The following is a 22,788-nucleotide window of genomic DNA, read 5'->3' on the forward strand; positions in this document are numbered from 1 at the left end:
GTGTGATTTCATCACAGGTACGCACTGAGCAGTGCTTAGTCAATGACTAGAGGGAACCCTCCCAGGATTTTTGGAGCTTTCTTTCTCAGTGCATGTTCTTTCTTCTCTGATACATTGTCTGTAAATTCTAGCTATCTTGGCTCTCTGACTTTCAAACTCTGTCTCTGCAGCCCAGAAGGCCTGCCAGGCTCTGTTTAGAGTTCCCTTTTTATGCTGCAGCCTGTCACTTCTCTTCAGGCAGTGAGTGAGGGCACTGCTGGGCTCACTTTTTTTCCCTTCCCTTAGTGTCGTTATCCTGCAGTGCCTGGTGTCCTGCTGTCTATTTTTTTTGTTGATCGTGGTGGTAGTTTTTTAGATTAATTCAAGAGATTCATTACTGTTCCTGTTACTCCATACTTCATTGTTGTTCAAAGCAGAAGTTCTCTTTTAATGTTTTAAAGTAATTTTCCTGAGCTGATCTTTCATTAGTCTGTTTTGTGTAGATTTGTTCATCTCGTTAGTTGAGTTCTTATCCTTGTTGTCATGGAGCCTATTTTGTCCTTTCCCATAACATATGATTTATTTAATTAAAATACGAGTTCCACCAGCCACCTCATGGTGTGTACTATAAGGTTAGCTTCTCCATGCAGTTGATTAAATGGATTTCAGAATTAGGAACAGGTGAAAGGCTTTCCTTACTCTGAAAATTACAGAAAGTGATCTAGAAATGTAGTTGAAATGCAGTATATTTTAACACATGGACTTTTCATTACTGCTAACAACAAATAAGCAAAGCTGCAATGTATTGAGAGCCAGAGATGTTCTTTTTCCAAATTGCCATCCCAGAGGTTGACTGTCAGCCGCAGGCGTTTGGGAGAGTTGGTGCTATGTGTTATCTCTCAGGGCATTTATGGACAATTTTTTAAAGAATCAGTCACATGTATCCCACTTCATTCGTGGACTCTTGGATCTCATTCTGCCTCTCAGGGTCATTTTCTCTTTGAATACCAGTGGCACTTTGTGTCTCTATTGTTAACTTATTATAGCATCTATTTTCTGGTCTATTTTTGTGTTTCTTGAGGGCAGGAGCAATACCTTTGTATTTATTTTTAAAAATGTTAGTTGCTCAATAAAGGTTTGTGGAATGAGTGAATGTTATGTAGTTAAAAATCTGTATTGACAATCATGAGGACTGTTTTCTTCAAATTCTTTAGTGTTTTGTTTCCCTTCTATACCTAACTCTAGTTTAATTTTGAGCCTCATCAACACTAGAAGTGTGTTAGACTTATTCGCCCTGCAGGTAGCTACACCATTGTCTTCCTAGTCATATTCTGTCGAACTGACATCAGAACCTCTCCCTCTTCATTTCCAGGGTCTTCATTTCTTCAGCTGTGATTGTATGCCTGTCTGCAGTGTAATTTTGCCTAGACTCAAAGAACTCATGATTGTAAAAGGCTGAAATAGACTTGTGCAGCAGTATCTCAGGGGAAACAACCTCTGTGCTTCTTTGTTTATTAATAACTTAGGACTTTCCACCTCTCTCTCTCTCTCTCTCTTTCTCTTTAAGAGATGGGGACTCTCTGTCGCCCAGGCTGGTCTCAAACTCCTGGGCACGAGTAATCTTTCCGCTCAGCCTCCCCAGTAGCTGGAACTCCAGGTATCCTCCACCACACCCAGCTAAATGCCACATCTCTTTGTACTCGTAAGTGCTCATACACAGGCGAAGAGTCACCTGTCCCATAGAACATTGCATTGTTGCTGATGGCATGGGTGGAAAATAGGAAGCTGTATAGACCATTTTGGGAATTTAGAATTCTGAACATTTGAAAAAAAATCTCATGTATATGTTCTGAATCTTTTGCCACAGAAAAGCATTGCGTATACCCTTATGATTTGGGGATAGTTTTTGTTTTTTCATTTATTTATACATAGTCATCCATTCTTCCTTCAGTCTGTCCATCCTTCTGTCTATCTATCCATCTATTAAATATGTAGTAAGTTTTAAATAAATGCCAGGTATTCCACTAAGGAATCAAAAACGATGAAAGCTTTGAAGGAACTCATAGTCTAGTGAAGGAGCAAGACACATAAATAAATAATTATAATTCAGTGCAATGACAGCAGTAACGGAAATACATGAGAGGTTTAATAACATGGAAGAAAGTCTGATAAGCTTGGTCTGGGAACATCAGAAGGTTTCAATTTTTTTCCTCTGGTGAACACTGCGTTGATTGACACAGTTAAAGACAACATTATAAATATGCATGCTGTGAATCATACTATCTTTCTATCCATTTAGATGAGGTTAACGTGCCATATTTATGATTTTTAGTTTTTCTTTTTGAATATTTTATATCAACATTTTTTTTTTCCTACTGCCTTTGTATAACTTGGTTTCCAAAGTATAATTTTTTCTGTCATTGGAGGGTTTTTCACAAGCTTGAGAAGCACAGTGATTCATTTCAGGAAGCTTGCTAATTAGTTACTTGATTGAATCATTTCAGTGAGCTACTACTGTGAGTTAGGTGCTGGGAGTATAAAGTACCCTCCTCTGAAATATATGTATACAAATAATTACAGTAGCAGTGAGATAAATGCAGAAAGGGTTATCTACAGGCAAATAGTCTTAGCTATGTAGTCTTCCTCTTAAGTCAACTTCTGTAGTTTTTATTTAATGTGCAATAAGTTTTCACAGCTTGATTTGATCTTGTCTTTCTAGTTCTTAAGAGTTTTTTCCTTTGAGAGCTCTGATTTTAGAATTAAGAGAGTATTAATGGTCTGTTCCTACTGATCATTCATTCATTAGTGACTATTTTTGAGCTCATGTGGATTGCTTATCTGGAAATTTATAATTGTGATATATACCTTTTAGGGTGTTTATGATTCAAGATTAAATGAAATAATGCATTTATATAAATTTAGTTAAAGTTATTGCTTATATGTTATTATTATGCATATAACAGCACTGGGAGTTGTGATGGACACAAAGGGGTATTTATCAGAGAATGGTTACTTTTAGTGGGGAGACAATCTAGGAAATTGACAATAGGTAAGAACTCCAGGGAATTTGAGAAGTATAGCACTTATATACTATCGAAAGATTAAATGCCACATGGTTGTCCAGATAAGTAGTGAGGATTTAGAACAAAAAGAAACCAATCTGGACTGGAATGGCTACAATAACATCTTTGGGAAGCTGAAATTTGAGCTGGAAAAGGCAGGATTCAAATAAGTAAAGTACCATAGTGGCTGAGAGCATAGACTCTGGAACTGGACTGCCTGGATTCAAATTCTAGCTATTTGACCCTGGACAGGTTGCTTAGTGTTTCTGTGCCTGTGTCTCCTCTCCTGTAAAATGAGAAGGATAATATTGTCTATCTCTCAGGGCTGCCAAGTTTACGTATGTAATTGCTTAGAGCTTTATATTTGTGCTTGCAGATAGTTAAGTACTATATAAGTGTTATACATAGGCTGGTCAGAGTTGAATGGTTATACAAATAGTGTGTGAAATGTCCATTCAGCACCGTTTAGAGGCAAGAACATACGGGGATTCTTAAGGGTGGCTATGAAGAAGTCAGTCTTCCTTTGGCTTGGGGTCTGCATAGGCATAATCTGTGCTTTTTTTTGGTAAGATGAATGAAAACGAGATTTAAAAGTATTCTTTCCTCTCTAATCCTTTTGTTCAAAATCCATTAGCACTACATACTCACATAGGTGGGTTAGGTTTTATAATGAACACTGATACAATTCATGAATATTTTGGTACATTTCAGTAGTTTTGTAGTTGATAAATTTAAATGTCATATATTTTTATCTTTGTTCTGGAAATGATTTTTCTGGTGTCATTAATAGTCTGAGGGCTATTTGTCAGGGTCTGCTTGTCTTCATGTAATGTGAAATAAGGGTCTCTCTATTTTTCTCTCCACTGGTTCTGTGTCAGTCTAAGTAACAGAATAGGGAGTGGAATTTATTAGATTGCTCTCATATTTCTTCCCATTTGGTAGTTGTAGATATGTACTTTTGGGCCTCCCCGTATAAGGATTATTCTCATCAATCCTTGGTTGACTCAGATCTTAGATCTTTCCATATTACCACATTTAATATATATTCTCCCTCACTGAATGGAATACTGGCAACCTCGAACCTACAGGTTAGTTGATTACTATAAATGAAAGTTGTAGTTAATCAATTTTAAGTTGAGTCCCTATTTTTCATCTGTAATACTATAAATATGAACATCATACCCAAAATAAATGAACAATAAAACCTATATATTTATAAATATTTTATGTATATAACACCAAATTCAGAATGTAAAACTTATTACCTAAGTGTTTTGTTTGGGAGACTTTTTGATGTGGGTCATTTTAGCTTATTCTTGATAAAGCACAAGGCCATTGAAATTATACTTGAGGATTCCTTTCTTTCCTGGTGACTTTCTTTGTAATGAGCATAGGCATCCTTCATTGTTCTGAGGACCTTCAGTGTCTCTTGTTCAAAATTAGGGTAATCTGCCCAAGAGGCAAGTGGTACTGGTGAAGGTCAGTTTTCATACCAGTGACTTCTCATGTCATCTGTTTTGTTGTCTCTCTTGTCATCTGTTTTCTCTAGTCATCTGTTTTGTCTCTCTTGTTTTGTTTGTCTCTCTTGTTTTGTTGACGTTAATCACCTTGTATAGAGCAGCCTTTCTGAGTTATATAACTGACTTTTTTGGGAAATTATTTAATTAATTTAATTTTTTTTTTGAGATGGTCTCTCTCTGTCACCCAGGCTGAAATGCAGTTACAATCACAGCTCACTGCAGCCTTCATCTCCTGGGCTCAAGTGACCCTCCCACCTTAGCCTCCCAAGTAGCAGGGACTACAGGCCTGTGACAGCTTCCCCTGAATCCTTGCTAGTCTTTTTTTTTTTCCTTTTTCTTTTTCTTGAAGAGATGAGGTCTTGCTCTGTTGCCCAGGCTGGTCTCAAACTCCTGGGCTCAAGTAATCTTCCCTTCTCTGTGCCTCCCAAAATGCTGGGATTATAGGTGTGAGCCACCAGGCCTGGCCCTAGGAAATTCTTTAATACTTCTCATTGAAGTTTGTGGCTTTCTCTTGTACTTTAATGATTTTCCAAACTAGTTCTCCTTTATAATAATCAAATTGTTCTTTGCTCATGGGTAAAAACTAATTTTAAAACTTGGTTTGAAGCATTTGGGACAGAGACAATGTGTTTTGGAAATGGTTGCTTGTTTCCACTTCATAAATCAGCTTATCACATTTTCATATTACTGTTAATTGCCATTTTACTCAGGATGGTATAAGTGGAGGTTATCGCAGTTGTTAGGTATTTGGAAATGTAATCATTGAAATAATTATTAATATGATGCTATTGTTTATCATAAAGTAGATCTTGAAATGTCAGCTAGAGTCATATATATCTTGTATTCACTACTTGTGAAAAACCTTCTTGCTGGTATTAATGTTTTTATAACATTCACTGTATGCCAGGTACTGTTCTAAGGGCCTTTTATGTACTAACTAATCTGATTTTCTCCTAATGCAAATGAGCTAAATTGTTATTATCCCTTTTTCACTAGTGAGGAAAGTGAGGCACAGGCAGTTTGAGTAACTCCATCAAGGTTCTACAGCTATGAAAGGTACACTCACAATTCTAACCCAGAGGTTAGACTTCTCTAAGAGCATAATCTTAAGTATTATGGATTAGAATTCAAGACAATCTTTACTTTAGTCCCATTTTCATTTGAGCAGGCAATATTGCGGCATTTACTAAATAGATGAGGCAGCTGGGTCCCAGAGATTAAGCTGGTGGTGGGAGGAGGTGAATCCAAATCCTAGAGTGCTGTTGTTTTCACTCTTGTCTCTCTTTCACACATTGCTAGCCTCTGAGAATACTGGTAAGTTTCAAAATATCTTCTTAGTTTCTGCTCTGTTTTCTAAGTTATTTATAAATGAAATTGAATCCCATTAGTCCAGAAGAGAGCTCTGAATAATGCCTTCGGACAGCTTTTTTTTCGACTTGGTGTCATGAGTGATAACTAGCTTTTTAATTGGTTTCCCATTGAGTTTCAGATCAATTTAACTTGTTCAGTGATGTTAACCACAGTGTAGTTATACATGTAGGCCCCAAGTATTATTATTTTTATTCTTTATTTGCCAGAACGTTTTATTCTCTGCTAAATAATAGAAATAAATATAACTCCACATTTTAAAGCCAATGCATAAAAGGTGGCAATTACGAGTAATACACTGTCTATTTAACCTTTTGTTTCCAAGGCATAGAACATGAATAAAATAACTTTTTGAAAGTTTATTCTTCATGAAATTTCTTTGAAATAAAACATTTATATTTAGTTTGAGAAATAATTGGTGGGAGAATTGTTGGATATAATAGAACTTGTTATATTAATTCCTTTCCTGCTGACAGATAAATGTTACTATCAAATGAAAGCCAGCATAGTTTATTGTTTGAAATAAAACAATGAATAGGGTTCTAATATAAAGAATCCTAAAATTAAGCAAAAGCAGCCATTATTTTGTAAAGAGATAATTTGAGTTTACCATATAATCCTTTTTTTTTTTTTTTTAAGTGGAGATGATGTATTTAAATCTTAAGACTTCCCAAGCAGGGGAAAAATAGACAAATAAGATGAAATAAAATGTATGTAAATGCAGTTTCATTTTTATAGAACTTGAGATTCAAATTGTAAGTTTTACACCTACCCAAAGTTTCTATAGTTCTGTAGAAGGAACAGTATGATTTCTAGGTTTTTTTCAAGCTACAATTTTGCCTAACCCATTTAGTAATTGACTTAATGTCTAATATTTTAATTGTGAATCGAATCCATGAAAAGGGTTTTCTCTGATTTTTATTAAACATTCTATCATTCTGCTTACCTAATGAAAGAATCAGTAGCTAAAATTTGGGCAGTTTTTAAAAGGTAAGAACAGAACCAATCAATTAATTTGAAATGTAAAGAATGATGACATTTAGGGTAACATGTATTCTTGTCTTTTTTTTATTAACTGAGATATAATGGGATATCCAACTATCTAGTTAGTAGATGTATACCATTACTACTAGTGTAGCTTGCCCTTCCATCAGTTTAATAATATGTATTAGGAAAACATTGTTGTTCTCACTCTCAGACCTGTAGATTCTGTGTAAACATACCTCCTTGACATATCCATTTTTTTCATGAACAAACTATCCCTTTCCATTGCTATATTCCAATCTTAAATTTCTGTGATATCCATGAGATCACTTTAAAAATTTTTTGTTGTGTTGTCAATTAATTCAACCTACATATAGTTTTTTGAGTCTGCTAAATGCCAGACACTATTTTGGGTGCTGAGCATATAGCACTAGACAAAATAAACAAGAATCCTGACTTTAAGGAGTTTTTGTGTTGGCTGGAGAGAAGATCCTGTTTATTTCTCAAATGTTATCATTTGAAGCAAAATAAAGAACTTACGGTGGTTTTATTAGCACTTTAAATGCCTAAAATTTGGTTTAAAATACATTGTTTTGTAGAAACATCCTGAAAGAAAAAGAGCAACAAGAAGGGTTTTTTTGTTTTTACATGAACATGAGTGATCAAACCTAAGATTAAACCATATTCCGTAGATATTATTTTTATCAGACTAGTAATGTATTAGTTGTATATCTTAGTTTAAATGTATCTTTTAATACGCATGTAAATGGTCCTTTTTGGGTTGTCTATATTTAATCTTGAGAAGGCTCAAATTGCCCTCTACTGGCTGGGCACAGTGGCTCATGCCTGTAATCCCAGCACTTTGGGAGGCCGAGGCGGGTGGATCACCTGAGATCAGGAGTTTGAGACCAGCCTGATTGATATGGTGAAACTCCATCTCTCTCTAAAAAAAAAAAAAAAAAAAAAATTAGCCGGGCCTACTGGCGGGCACCTGTAGTCCCAGCTACTCAGGAGGCTGAGACAGGAGAATTGCTTGCACCTGAGAGACGGAGGTTGCAGTGACCTGAGATTGTGCCACTGCTCTCCAGACTGGGCGACCGAGCGAGACTCCATCTCAAAAAAGAAAAAAAAATTGCCCTCTACCTGCTGTGTACAAATCTGACTGGTGGCTCCTGATGCATGGAGGGGGAATGGTGGAAAAATGGTTGGGGACTAGACTGTAGTCCCTATGTCCTTTCTACAGACAGTTTAGTATGCTAGCTAAAAGTGTAAGCTTTGGATTCTGACTGGTTGTGTTCAAATCCTGGCTTTGTCAATTTATTAGCTTTGTTAGGATGGACAAGTTAATTTATGCTTTAGTTTTCTCATTGTAATATGAGGAAGATAATATCTACTACATTAGATTGATAGGACTAAATTGAGACATTTTATGTTAACAGCATTGTATTGGGTCTAGTCCATAGTAGGAGATCAGTCAGTGCTAAAGATTATTGTTGTCACTGATCATTGCTGATACAGCAGCAGTAGTAGTAGTAATAGTAATGCTATTATTATCATCATCATTGTCATCATCATCATATCAGTGGTGATCAGCAAATTTAGAAACAGACTGGTTGTGCTGTACCTTGAAAATGCAGCAAATGTGAAAGTCTGTTTTGGTTAAAAAAATATGTATATTATATATCTGTTTTCTTATTTCTGTTCAGTGAAGATACCATTTTACAACTTACTAGTCTCTACATACCAAATAAGTATTATTTTGCTGAGGATTCCTAATAACTCTTGCATCTAATATATACTTTGAATAGAAAATACAAATCTCAACTTGTGATACATTTTTCTAAAATTCTTTTAGAAAACATTTTATGTAGCTTAAGGAACCATGCCTGTTTTAATTAGAAAGGTCATAATAGCTTGCTAGGTTTATTTATTTTCTCCTCATTCCTCAATTCATTGCTGTAATTTATTCTTATGTCAGAAGAGTAATTATCATCATCCTTGTATCCAGATGTTATCTTTTTTACTTTTCAGTGATCTGTGATAAAATATTAGTTATTGACACGGAAGAAAATAAAATAGTTTTTTATTTGGTGACAAATGAAATAGTATGGTTGTAGCATCCATTCTAAATCATCATTTGTATGATTCAGAAATTTAAAATTATGGACTCACACACCTTCAAAAACCTATCTCTGGTACATAGTTTGCTAGGATATTACATACTAACTGGAAATCTGTGTTTTAGATATATGATATAATAAACTTCTTATTTTGTATGTCTAGTGGGGAACCTTGTTTGTCCCAATAATAATAACTGCAGGGGTGATGCTGTTGATTGATGAGTCGTCACTGCCCCTTCCCAGACCTCATTAGCTTCCCTCTTCTGCTTTAAAACCCTCCAGTGGTTTCTTATTACTTTTTACATGAAGACCAATCTCTTCACCAACATAATTTTCAAACGTTTATGAAGTGTTTCTTGTGCAAAGCGTGTTGTATAACCTAATAATATAAGAAAGTGCAATCCTTTTTCTGGGGCTATGATAAATTTTAGGAAAATGCTACTATTGATACTCAGAAATATTAGAGAAAAAGTTTTATTGAACTATAAAGCAAGGCAATTGAAGTTTGTTTTAACAATTTTTGTCTTTGTTCTTAATTCAGAATGATTTAGTTGTTTTCATGGATTCATGGATGTTAAAGCTAAAAGGGACTTTAGAGAATGTTTGAAGCCCTTCATTTTAGAGAGTCACGTGCCAGAGAGTGCCTAGCTCATGAAGAGACAGATTTGTTTCTGTTTCTCAGGTGTCCTGATTTGTGGAACATTGCTCTGCTCTATTACCATATTGTGTTTACCTTGCTTTTCCATTTAAATTTATTCTTTTTTTTTTTTTTTTTTTTTTGAGATGGAGTATCAGTCTGTCACCCAGGCTGGAGTGCAGTGGCACGATCTCGGCTCACTGCGAGCTCTGCCTCCTGAGTTCACGCCATTCTCCTGCCTCAGCCTCCCAAGTAGCTGGGAGGCAGCCACCTCCACGCCTGGCTAATTTTTTGTATTTTTAGTAGAAACGGGGTTTCACTGTGTCTCGATCTCCTGACCTTGTGATCCGCCCGCCTCAGCCTCCCAAAGTGCTGGGATTACAGGCGTGAGCCACCGCGCCCGGCCTAAATTTATTCTTATATTATATTCAGTCAGGCCTTATCTTTGCCTCCTGTAGATTTTCTTTCTTGATCATGGCTTACTGCAGTCTCAGCCTTTTAGTAGGGCTCAAGCGATCCTCCTACATCAGCTTTCTGAGTGGTTGGGACACTGGGACGACAGGCGTGCCACCACCACACCTGGATAATTTTTAAATTTTTTGTAGAAATGAGGTCCCACTATGTTGCCTAGGCTAGTCTTGAACTCCTGGGCTCAAGCAGTCCTCTCTCCTTGGCTTCCTAAAGTGTTGGAATTACAGGTGTGAGCCACCATACCAGGCCTAGATTTTCTTTCTGTTGTTTTTCGGTGATACTTTTCAACCTGCAGAATCATTCCTTTACTCTTACTATTACCTGTCCTCTAGGTCTGTGCTATCTAATATGGTAGCCACTGGCCACATGTGGCTATTTAAATTTAACTTAATTAAAATTAAATTAAAAATCACTTTCCTAATGTCAGTAACCATATTTTAAGTGCTTATAACCAGTAAGCATTTACATAGCTGGTGGTTACTGTATTGGATAGCACAGATGCAAAACATTTCTGTGATCACAGGAAGTTCTGTTGAAAGCACTGCTCTGCCCCAACAGCTTACAATCCAGAAGACCATTTATGTTGATTTTAACAACACGCACTGCAGGCTCTTGATGAGTGTTTTAGAATTTGTGAATGAAAACTTACCCATACCTTCCTTTAATTACTTGCCAAATTTTTTATTTGTCATTTTTCTTTTTGAGCCATTTTATGATTCAGCAATATGGTATTTCCCATTTACATAGTATGTATATAATATGTATCCTGTACCACTTAAAATACTATAAGCATGAATCTTAGATATTAATGTTATAGAGATGCTGTTTGCATTATACTCCTTGTGTGGCTAAGTCATTGAGGTAATGTGAATTTTAAACGCTTATTTTGTTTTTAATTTAAGTTTTAACGGTGACTCCCTGATGATCATTCCTTGGCATGAACATAAACACCGAGCTAAAGATTGGTGCGAGGAGTTGGCTTGCAGGTCAGTATGAGCCTGCAGGAGGCATCTTTGTTTTTTTGTGGGATGGGTGAACTGATGGCCCTGTGAAAGTGGTGTCTGACCAATGAAACCTTACTTGATGACACTCCCTAATTTAGAAAGTTTGAGTGAAGTTTTAAACTCCTTTGACTCAGTTATGTTAAAATTTTTTAATGGAAAAGTTAAATGATACAAAGGAATTGTGTTAAAAAATGATGCTTATTACAACAACTGTTTTCATTTTGTGTTATTCCCTTTCAGCCTTTCACATATAGTGATATTAATTTTTTTTATAGTTGTAATTATGGTATGTGTGCAATTTTGTTCTTGATCAGTTTTAATTTTTATTCTTGTCAGATTTAACTTTGAGAAGCCTCAGAATGTGTAGGCATCCAGTACTGCAGAAGGCGGGGGGTGGGAGAGTCGGTGTGGGGCTGAAAATTCATATGAGGAACGTTGGAATGCCTTTATGCCCTACTCCTCAAAGTCGGGTAAATACTCTTTCACTGTCTCTTCTTCCTTTTTGTTTTTGTTTTCTCATGTGAGACAAGAGGTTTGTGCTTTTTTCGACTCATGCATTGAGGCAGAAGGCCTCTAAATTGAGCTAGAAAACCTTCAGATTACTGGATAGTAATCTGAATCTGCATAGGAGGAGTTGAGTAATTGGTTTGAAAATCTGGGCATTTAAAATGAAAATATATGACCTGAATGTCCAAACTCTGGTTTCCTTCCCACTCCCTGCTCCCAGATGCAGGCATATTCCCAAAGTAGACGTTTAGAGAGTTCTTTTCTGGAGAAATGAGTAACCTCTGAAAAGAGGTTTCTAGATACTGAGATATGGTCCTCAAAAGTTAGTGCACCAAAGGTCGTAATGAAGCCAACAAACGAACAGGTTCTGCCACCGCTGCAGAGCTTCCTGGGCATCCAAGGTTAGACTCCAGCAGGAAGAACAAATGAATAAGAAGGGCAAAACATACAGAAAATGGAACTGAAAGAAAGTGATACCACATACACAAAGAAAACTTTAAAAATTATCATTAATATTACCTGGAGATAAGAGAAGATACTGTATTTGTGAAATATCAATAGCATTGTATAAAATAGAAACAGAATTAAGAGAAATTTAGGACATTAAAAATGTGATAGTTGGTACATAAAAATTAGAAGAGTTGGAAGATAAAAGCAAGAAACTTTCCTAGAAATTAGGTTAAAAATACATAGCTAGAAAATAAGACAGCAGTTATTTAAAAAACAAGTCTAATATACAAGTTATAGATGAAAGAGATGTCATGGGTAATAGAGGGGAGGAAATTATAAGAAATAATTCAAGCCTATTGCTTTGAATGGAAGATTATGCATCCTCAGAAATGCCTATTACATTGCAGCATACCACCATGACCTTCCAGAATTTTAGGGATACAGTCTTGTGAAGAGAAAGGCATGTTATGTAAAAGGAGTTAGGAATCAGAATGACCTCAGGCACCTTAGGAAAAACACTAGAAACTAGAAAACAATGGAGCAATCCTTTGAAACTTTTGGAGGAGAATATTTTTTGCTATAGATCTGTGTATCAGCTAAAATCACTAGTCAGATATGAAGTTAAACACCTAAAGGTTTATAAAATGTACTGTTGCTGTTGTAATGTCTGTGGTAATTGATAGTGTAGAGTTGAAGGGGAGACTGGGGAGAGTGAAAAGCAAGAAGAGAGCTGGGCTAACAAGCCTGTGTCCTTGCTGGTACTCATGCTTGGGGAGAGGAGGGAGGATGCTGTAGCAAAGGTGACTGAGAAGGGGCAGCCAGAGGGAGGAATTCTTCACGGCATGACAGCAGACTGATGAGGGGCAAAGGGCATTTCCAGAAGGAGGAGTGGTCAGTTCTGTCAAAGGGTGCTGAGGAAGAAATAAATATGCAGAACTGAAAGAGGTATCAGAGGAACTCAGCATTACTGTTGGCCCCTTTTTGTTGCAAAAATAGAGCAGATGTAAGAGATGCCAGGAGGAGTGAGTGATGTGCTTTGTGTGGGCAGAGCTGGGGGGAAAATCCCCGGAAGAATGTTAACAACACTGTACGACTGGTAAGTGAAGGACCATTCCATATATAGGGAGGTTTTATTGTAGTGGCAGGTATAAGCAAAGTAGGTTGTCTAAGGCATGTGGATAAAATGCCTCAATGTTTACAGGCTGTGTTTCTGCTAATAATTTTAACAAAAATAACAGTAAATAAAATTAAGCACTTCCTTTGTGCCAGGCAGTGCTCTGTTATTTTGAATTTTCACAACATTCTTGTATAGTGTTTTCCCCATTTAAATAAAAGGAATAAAAGGAATAAATAGGAATAAAGGAGATCTTAGACTAGTTTTAGTTAAGGAATTTGCAGGTTTCACAGCTTTCAGTGATGGAATTGTATGTCTGATTCTATTCTGACTCCAAAGCTCATTGCCTTACAGTAAGAACCATTGTAGCACCAGTCATGTACTACCAGCTTGCTTTAGATAAATGACTATCCCTAATGGAACATAGCATTTTTACATATGCCCATCTGATATTTGTTACTTTCTTTTATTTATTTATTTATTTATTATTATACTTTAGGTTTTAGGGTACATGTGCACAATGTGCAGGTTAGTTACATATGTATACATGAGCCATGCTGGTGTGCTGCACCCACTAACTCGTCTTCTAGCATTAGGTATATCTCCCAGTGCTATCCCTCCCCCCTCCCCCCACCCCGCAACAGTCCCCAGAGTGTGATGTTCCCCTTCCTGTGTCCATGTGTTCTCATTGTTCAATTCCCACCTATGAGTGAGAATATGCGGTGTTTGGTTTTTTATTCTTGCGATAGTTTACTGAGAATGATGATTTCCAATTTCATCCATGTCCCTACAAAGGACATGAACTCATCATTTTTTATGGCTGCCTAGTATTCCATGGTGTATATGTGCCACATTTTCTTAATCCAGTCTATCATTGTTGGACATTTGAGTTGGTTCCAAGTCTTTGCTATTGTTAATAATGCCACAATAAACATACGTGTGCATGTGTCTTTACAGCAGCATGATTTATAGTCCTTTGGGTATATACCCAGTAATGGGATGGCTGGGTCAAATGGAATTTCTAGTTCTAGATCCCTGAGGAATCGCCACACTGACTTCCACAAGGGTTGAACTAGTTTATAGTCCCACCAACAGTGTAAAAGTGTTCCCATTTCTCCACATCCTCTCCAGCACCTGTTGTTTCCTGATTTTTTAAAGATTGCCATTCTAACTGGTGTGAGATGGTATCTCATTGTGGTTTTGATTTGCATTTCACTGATGGCCAGTGATGGTGAGCATTTTTTCATGTGTTTTTTGGCTGCATAAATGTCTTCTTTTGAGAAGTGTCTGTTCATGTCCTTCGCCCACTTTTTGATGGGGTTGTTTGTTTTTTTCTTGTAAATTTGTTGGAGTTCATTGTAGATTCTGGATATTAGCCCTTTGTCAGATGAGTAGGTTGTGAAAATTTTCTCCCATTTTGTAGGTTGCCTGTTCACTCTGATGGTAGTTTCTTTTGCTGTGCAGAAGCTCTTTAGTTTAATTAGATCCCATTTGTCAATTTTGGCTTTTGTTGCCATTGCTTTTGGTGTTTTAGACATGAAGTCCTTGCCCATGCCTATGTCCTGAATGGTAATGCCTAGGTTTTCTTCCAGGGTTTTTATGGTTTTAGGTCTAACGTTTAAGTCTTTAATCCATCTTGAATTGATTTTTGTGTAAGGTGTAAGGAAGGGATCCAGTTTCAGCTTTCTACATATGGCTAGCCAGTTTTTCCAGCACCGTGTATTAAATAGGGAATCCTTTCCCCATTGCTGGTTTTTCTCAGGTTTGTCAAAGATCAGATAGTTGTAGATATGCGGCATTATTTCTGAGGCTCTGTTCTGTTCCATTGATCTATATCTCTGTTTTAGTACCAGTACCATGCTATTTTGGTTACTGTAGCCTTGTAGTATAGTTTGAAGTCAGGTAGTGTGATGCCTCCAGCTTTGTTCTTTTGGCTTAGGATTGACTTGGCGATGCGGGCTCTTTTTTGGTTCCATATGAACTTTGAAGTAGTTTTTTCCAATTCTGTGAAGAAAGTCATCGGTAGCTTGATGGGGATGGCATTGAATCTGTAAATTACCTTGGGCAGTATGGCCATTTTCACGATATTGATTCTTCCTACCCATGAGCATGGAATGTTCTTCCATTTGTTTGTATCCTCTTTTATTTCACTGAGCAGTGGTTTGTAGTTCTCCTTGAAGAGGTCCTTCACATCCCTTGTAAGTTGGATTCCTAGGTATTTTATTCTCTTTGAAGCAATTGTGAATGGGAGTTCACTCATGATTTGGCTCTCTGTTTGTCTGTTGTTGGTGTATAAGAATGCTTGTGATTTTTGTACATTGATTTTGTATCCTGAGACTTTGCTGAAGTTGCTTATCAGCTTAAGGAGATTTTGGGCTGAGACAATGGGGTTTTCTAGATATACAATCATGTTGCCTGCAAACAGGGACAATTTGACTTCCTCTTTTCCTAATTGAATACCCTTGATTTCCTTCTCCTGCCTAATTGCCCTGGCCAGAACTTCCAACACTATGTTGAATAGGAGTGGTGAGAGAGGGCAACCCTGTCTTGTGCCAGTTTTCAAAGGGAATGCTTCCAGTTTTTGCCCATTCAGTATGATATTGGCTGTGGGTTTCTCATAGATAGCTCTTATTATTTTGAGATACGTCCCATCAATACCTAATTTATTGAGAGTTTTTAGCATGAAGGGTTGTTGAATTTTGTCAAAGGCCTTTTCTGCATCTGTTGAGATAATCATGTGGTTTTTGTCTTTGGTTCTGTTTATATGCTGGATTACATTTATTGATTTGCATATATTGAACCAGCCTTGCATCCCAGGGATGAAGCCCACTTGATCGTGGTGGATAAGCTTTTTGATGTGCTGCTGGATTGGGTTTGCCAGTATTTTATTGAGGATTTTTGCATCAATGTTCATCAAGGATATTGGTCTAAAATTCTCTTTTTTGGTTGTGTCTCTGCCCGGCTTCGGTATCAGGATGATGCTGGCCTCATAAAATGAGTTAGGGAGGACTCCCTCTTTTTCTATTGATTGGAATAGTTTCAGAAGGAATGATACCAGTTCCTCCTTGTACCTCTGGTAGAATTCGGCTGTGAATCCATCTGGTCCTGGACTTTTTTTGGTTGGTAAGCTATTGATTATTGCCACAATTTCAGCTCCTGTTATTGGTCTATTCAGAGATTCAACTTCTTCCTGGTTTAGTCTTGGGAGAGTGTATGTGTCGAGGAATTTATCCATTTCCTCTAGATTTTCTAGTGTATTTGTGTAGAGGTGTTTGTAGTATTCTCTGATGGTAGTTTGTATTTCTGTGGGATCAGTGGTGATATCCCCTTTATCTTTTTTTATTGCATCTATTTGATTCTTCTCTCTTTTTTTCTTTATTAATCTTGCTAGCAGTCTATCAATTTTGTTGATCCTTTCAAAAAAGCAGCTCCTGTATTCATTAATTTTTTGAAGGGTTTTTTGTGTCTCTATTTCCTTCAGTTCTGCTCTGATTTTAGTTATTTCTTGCCTTCTGCCAGCTTTTGAATATATTTGCTCTTGCTTTTCTAGTTCTTTTAATTGTGATGTTAGGGTGTCAATTTTGGATCTTTCCTGCTTTCTTTTGTGTGCATTCAGTGCTATAAATTTCCCTCTACACACTGCTTTGAATGCATCCCAGAGATTCTGGTATGTTGTGTCTTGGTTCTCGTTGGTTTCAAAGAACATCTTTATTTCTGCCTTCATTTCGTTATGTACCCAGTAGTCATTCAGGAGTAGGTTGTTCAGTTTCCATGTAGTTGAGCAGTTTTGAGTGAGATTCTTAATCCTGAGTTCTAGCTTGATTGCACTGTGATCTGAGAGATAGTTTGTTATAATTTCTCTTCTTTTACATTTACTGAGGAGAGCTTTACTTCCAAGTATGTGGTCAATTTTGGAATAGTTGTGGTGTGGTGCTGAAAAAAATGTATATTCTGTTGATTTGGGATGGAGAGTTCTGTAGATGTCTATTAGGTCCGCTTGGTGCAGAGCTGAGTTCAATTCCTGGGTATCCTTGTTGACTTTCTGTCTCATTGATCTGTCTAATGTTGACAGTGGGGTGTTAAAGTCTCCCATTATTAATGTGTGGGAGTCTAAGTCTCTTTGTAGGTCACTCAGGACTTGCTTTATGAATCTGGGTGCTCCTGTATTGGGTGCATATATATTTAGGATAGTTAGCTCTTCTTGTTGAATTGATCCCTTTACCATTATGTAATGGCCTTCTTTGTCTCTTTTGATCTTTGTTGGTTTAAAGTCTGTTTTATCAGAGACTAGGATTGCAACCCCTGCCTTTTTGTTTTCCATTTGCTTGATAGCTCTTCCTCCATCCTTTTATTTCTATTTTTTTTTTTTTTTTTGTCCTTAGCCATGGAAGGCAATTGGCCATGAGCATTCTCATCAAAAACTCCTCATAATCTGCAATCCCCACGAGGTTAACCCTGTATATGTTCCTCCAAGATGTGGTTTCTTTTTTGTCACATTTGATAGGGAATGGTATAGAGTAGTCCTGTGCTTTGCAAATGTCAGTATAGTACTAAATTGCTGGCGCCTAGTAGAGGTATATTATCAACATAAATAAGGTGTATTTCCTCTTATTTTTATGAACATCGAAAACAAGATTTCTTAATTCAAATTCAAATTGGAATCACTGGGGATATTTTCCTAAACTAGACCTGGCTGGCCAGCACAGGAGATTTTGATTGAGCGGGCCTGTGGTAAGCACCCAGCTGTGTATATTTTGTAAAAGCGTCCCTCGGCGATTTTTGATTTTGTTAATACTTATTTGATTGATTTGTGGCGTAGCTGTTTTGATGTATTATGCCTTCTTATTTTTTAAATCGGGAAAACAGGGGGAAAATAAATTAAGCATCCAAAAAAGTCTCATTTATCTTGTAAGGGTGCGTGTGCATGTGATAAGATACACAAACCACATACATGTATGCTCCCTGTCTCTTACTCTCTCCCCATCTCTGTCCCTGTCTTTCTCTCACAAAATTATATGTTTTTCTAACATTCTAGTCAGTTATTAATTGGTCCTTTTGTGCTTCACAGAATGGTTGTTGAGCCGAATCTCCAAGATGAAAGTGAATTCTTGTATGCTGCACAGCCTGAGTTACTAAGGTTCAGGACGACCCAGCTTACGGTGGAGAAGGTTATGGACTGGTATCAGACCAGAGCAGAGGAAATAGAGCATTATGCCCGGCAGGTGAGGGGAAATGGCAGCTGCTGCTCAGTAATGTTAGTGGAATTGCCTTGGATCCTTAGGATTCAGTACACGGAGTCGGGGCTGACAGCAGTGCAGGAATCATGTATATAATTGCAAGAGATGAATTGAATATTTATTTCTTTGTTATCCTGTGTATTAGAACGTTTTGTGGCTTTTGTTTTGGATTCTTACAGAGCAGGTGCATGAAAGTAACGTTAAAACCTAAGTTGCAAAATGTAGTACATACCATCCCTTGTTTTCTATATATTTTTCGTAGGCTTAACACCATATAATTTAAAAGATCGTGTCTACGTACAAATTCTTGGTTAATCCACTGTTTTATTGCAGTAATGCAGTTGATTGTAACTTTGCCTTTCAGGAACCCTGTTTGAAGTTGTTTCTAATGTTTTCCTGAAGTTCATGCCTAATTTCTCTCAGTTCTTAGACACTTTTACAGAGATGCCAAACAGCTGCATTAGAGAAGGATCTGGAAGAGAGAGATGAGGTTTATACTGAACCTTAGGGTATCTGAATATTAATCTTGACTCTTCAGCTAATAGACTTTGTGACTCGGACCTATTGCCTGCCTTTTCTGTACCTTGGTTTTCCTGTGGGGTTGGTTCTAGCTAGCAGATGATGATTTCTTTCTTCCACGTTCGGTCTTCACTTTTTACTGCCTGTCCTATCATCAGCCTTTGATTTGACAGGAAAGGTGAATCCAGGTGGTCTGGTGAGCAGCAGTACCATGGGAGGTAATATATACCCCTTTGTTTAAATTTCTACTTAGTTGAGCTTCAAGTTAATGACAAGTTTTTAAAAAATTTTAAAAATAAATAAATAAAATGAATTTCTACTTAGTTTATCTAGCATGGCCCATGTGTTTCCATGTGATAGATTTCTTGAATTTCTGCTTAACCTAATTCCTATTTATAATATTCATAGTATTGAAGATGAATTATTTGCTGAGCTGTTGGGAATATTCTAGACTAAACTCTTTGGGTGATGGCCAAGAACATTGGTGATTGACATCCTAGTCTATGAAGATGCACTTTTGAAAATGTGTAGAATCTGAAGAGATAACACAATGAAGTGAATCTTTGGAAATAAGCTAGTTCAATTACTTTAATTCTGTATTTTATAAATAGATAAAGTTCACAGAAAGAAGAATGAACGTCTTGCACAGGGACACACAGTGGCAGAGCCAGACAAAATCTGGGTCCCTGTATAATCTTTTTAAATAGAAACTGTATAAAAAAAACTGTAAAAAAATAAATGATCAACTACACGTAGGTTGTTGTAACATGCACCTAGACATTTTTTAAGACTCCAGTGGCACCGTATGACTTATAGGAGTTTGGCAAATATATGTGTTTTGCTGTTGTCTCTGGCTAACAAGAAAAATGATTTTGTTAGATGGACAAGTTTTGTTTGAGCCTTTTGTAGTTTCCTAGTTGAACTTCTAGATAAAGCTCTTTGAGAATAAGGAGAAAAGTGTGTCTGTGTTTGTGTGTGTATTTGTATATACATTAAAAAAAAACTTATTTCTAGGTAGTTTTGTCAGTTGAGCTAGGAATGTGAATTAAAACATTTCTCATGTCAATAAAAAGTGCTGAGCAATCAGTATCATTAATTTTAAAAGATCATTAATGATTCCTCAATTTTTTGTGTTTAAATATTTTGTAACCCAAATTTCAAACATTATTCAGTTTCAAAAAATTAGTAACAGAAAAAAATGCCACAATGGAATGCAAAATAAGCTGTGGGTTTTTTTTTTTTTTTTTTTTACAATAAACTATTTTGTTATTTATTTATAGACTTTATTTTTTAGAGGCATTTCAGGTTTGCAGAAGAATAGGAAATACAGAGTCCCACATTGCTCCCCCCACCTGCAAGTTATTAGTAACGTCCTGCATTTGAGCAATACATTTGTTAGCATTGAAGAACCAAGATGTCCTTTAGTAGATAAACAGATAAATTGTGGTGCCCCCAAAATGGAATATTTACTCAGCTCTAAAAAGAAATGAACTGTCAAACCATGGAAGACTTGGAGGAACCTGAAATGCCTATTACTTAGTGAAGGAAGCTAATCTGAAAAGGCTGCGTACTGTATGATTCCGACCATATGACTTTTTGGGAAAGCCAAAACTATGGAGTCAGTGAAAAGATCAGGGCTTACAAGGGGCTAAGGGAGATGGAGGAATGAATGGACAGAGCACAGAGGAGTTTGAGGGCAGTGAAACTGTTCTTCATTGGATACCATAATGGTGGATATGTGTCATTATGCAATTGTCAAAACTCTTGGGATGTACAGCACTAAGAGTGAATCCGAATGTAAACCGTGGACTTTGAGTGATGATGATGTGTCAGTGCAGGTTCATGGGCCTGGTGGGGGATGTTGATAGTGGGAGAGGTTGTGTGGTTGGAGAGTGGGGCAGGAGATATATGGAAATTGTACTTTTAGCTCAATTTTATGGCAAACCTGAAACTGCTCTAAAAAATAAAGTGTATTAAAGGAAAAACCTACAGAGCTTTCTGAAACTTAAATTTGTAAATAACCTAGCAATAATGCCTGGATACCTTGAATTCTCTTTTGGAGTAATAAGGGATAATTATAAAGAAAGTAAGGTGATTTTGGAGGACTTCAGTTGGCTTGTATTCTTTCTCTCATTCTTTCATTTATTTTAAAACACTTAGAGGCTTTTTTTTTGACTTCATGTTAGGTATTGATGTTTCCTGTGGGTTATGCTGTAATCAAAGTGATATCTGACATAGTTTTATCTTTTTCATTTTTAGAGATTTAATTGATGTGGGACTTCTTTTTCCTTAGTGCCTTTAGCGAAACTTGTTTGTTGGTTTAGGAAAATGTTTATTGTGGTGAATTTTATCTGGCAAGGGCCTAGGGTATATGATATAATTCTGTAAGTTGCATTAGAGCCTACTTGCAGTTAAAGTGTCAGTAATTTCATTTTAAAACACTTATACTTTAGTAAGTATTTGGGAAGGCAACAGATTCAAAGCTGATATTAAAAATACTAGTTTGGATCACAAAATTGGTGAGTATATTACAAATTGATGATGTACTGTGTGTTCAGACTATCACTTGCACAAAACCGCTCTATGGATCAAGTTTTCTTAATGCTTTCTGAGAATTCATTTGAGATAGAGGTTTTTTTGTTTTTGTTTTTTTAAAAAACTTGCTATAAAGGTAGATGTATTCTTTCAGACTTGAACTTTGTTTTTATTACTAGGCATTAAGGTAAAAAAACATGTGTCTGTTGAAGTACTGCGAGAGCCCCCATATTTTGCCTCATACTGTACCTACCTCTACTGTTCCCCCCTTGTATTTATTTGGACCACTCTTTCCAACTGAAAATGCATTTCTTCTTTTTTTGCTTCATCTTCACTTGTCCATCCCTAGGTCTTTGAAGGGTTGTGAGTGGACCTTTATTATTGCCTGACATTTTTTCTTGGCATTACATTGCTGCCCCCTCTTCCCCTTCTCCTCTACTCCTTTTACCTCACCACTTCCCTCATCATTCTGAGAACATGATTTGGCTTTGTATTTTATTTGAAAATTTGAGAACTCCATTCCATTTGCACGTGCTCCTTCCAGCTTTTCCTGAGGAAGAGGGCTCTCCTCTTTTGGTCAGAGCCACTTTCTTTCCTTACCTTGCTCTAGATTCCACATTCCCCCCTGCTTAGCATGGCTTTCTAAGCTGTCTGTTTTCTCTGGCTTGTATCTTTTACCTCTCCTTCTTTACTGCGTCTACTCTCTCTGCTCCTCCCTTTTTTGTGGGCATAAAATTCACATCCCTTGTATTTTATAAATAAAAAAACAGAGCCATATTCTCCTTGCTTCTTTCTTTGCTTTTTATTTCTATCACAGTTCAGCTCAGAAATAGCCACTCTGCTTTTTGTTTACTCCTCGTTCCCCCAGAGCCTGGCGACTCTCACCGCCCTGCTGAGACCGCACTCAGTAAGGCTGACAGCCCACCTCAGTCTACCTCTTAATGTCACGTTCTCTTCATTTGTAGTTTAACATCATTGCTTTTTGACATTATTCACTGCTTCTTTCTTGTAATTCTTCTTCAGCTGCTGTGATATTTTTTAAGGTGTTTCTTGTTGTTGTCTTCACCATTCATTGTACTCTTCTCCTAGGGCTCATGTTCTTTGGCCTGTCCCTTAATTATTGCTATTGCCCAGCGTGCTACTCTTATTACTAGAGGAGAGTCTGCAGTTGTGACCCATTTAGATCCCTCTCCCCAAATACTGTTCTGTGATGTTTGTGCTGACAATTCTCAGATATCATCGTTGGCCAGGCGCGGTGGCTCATGCCTGTAATCCTAGCAC

The 22,788-nt window shown here is 36.9% G+C and overlaps 1 protein-coding gene across 1 annotated transcript in view; it reads left to right on the forward strand.

Moving 5' to 3' along the window:
- Positions 1 to 22,788, forward strand: part of NBAS (NBAS subunit of NRZ tethering complex) — a 393,558-nt gene that overhangs the window by 118,444 nt on the left and 252,326 nt on the right. The window contains exons 22-23 of the mRNA XM_054476756.2: positions 11,044 to 11,127; positions 18,285 to 18,438. Of these exons, the coding sequence (XP_054332731.1) occupies positions 11,044 to 11,127; positions 18,285 to 18,438 (238 nt within the window). The remainder of the gene's footprint in view (positions 1 to 11,043; positions 11,128 to 18,284; positions 18,439 to 22,788) is intronic.

Source organism: Pongo pygmaeus, chromosome 12 (assembly GCF_028885625.2).
Source record: "Pongo pygmaeus isolate AG05252 chromosome 12, NHGRI_mPonPyg2-v2.0_pri, whole genome shotgun sequence".
In the NCBI taxonomy this organism is placed as follows: domain Eukaryota; kingdom Metazoa; phylum Chordata; class Mammalia; order Primates; family Hominidae; genus Pongo; species Pongo pygmaeus.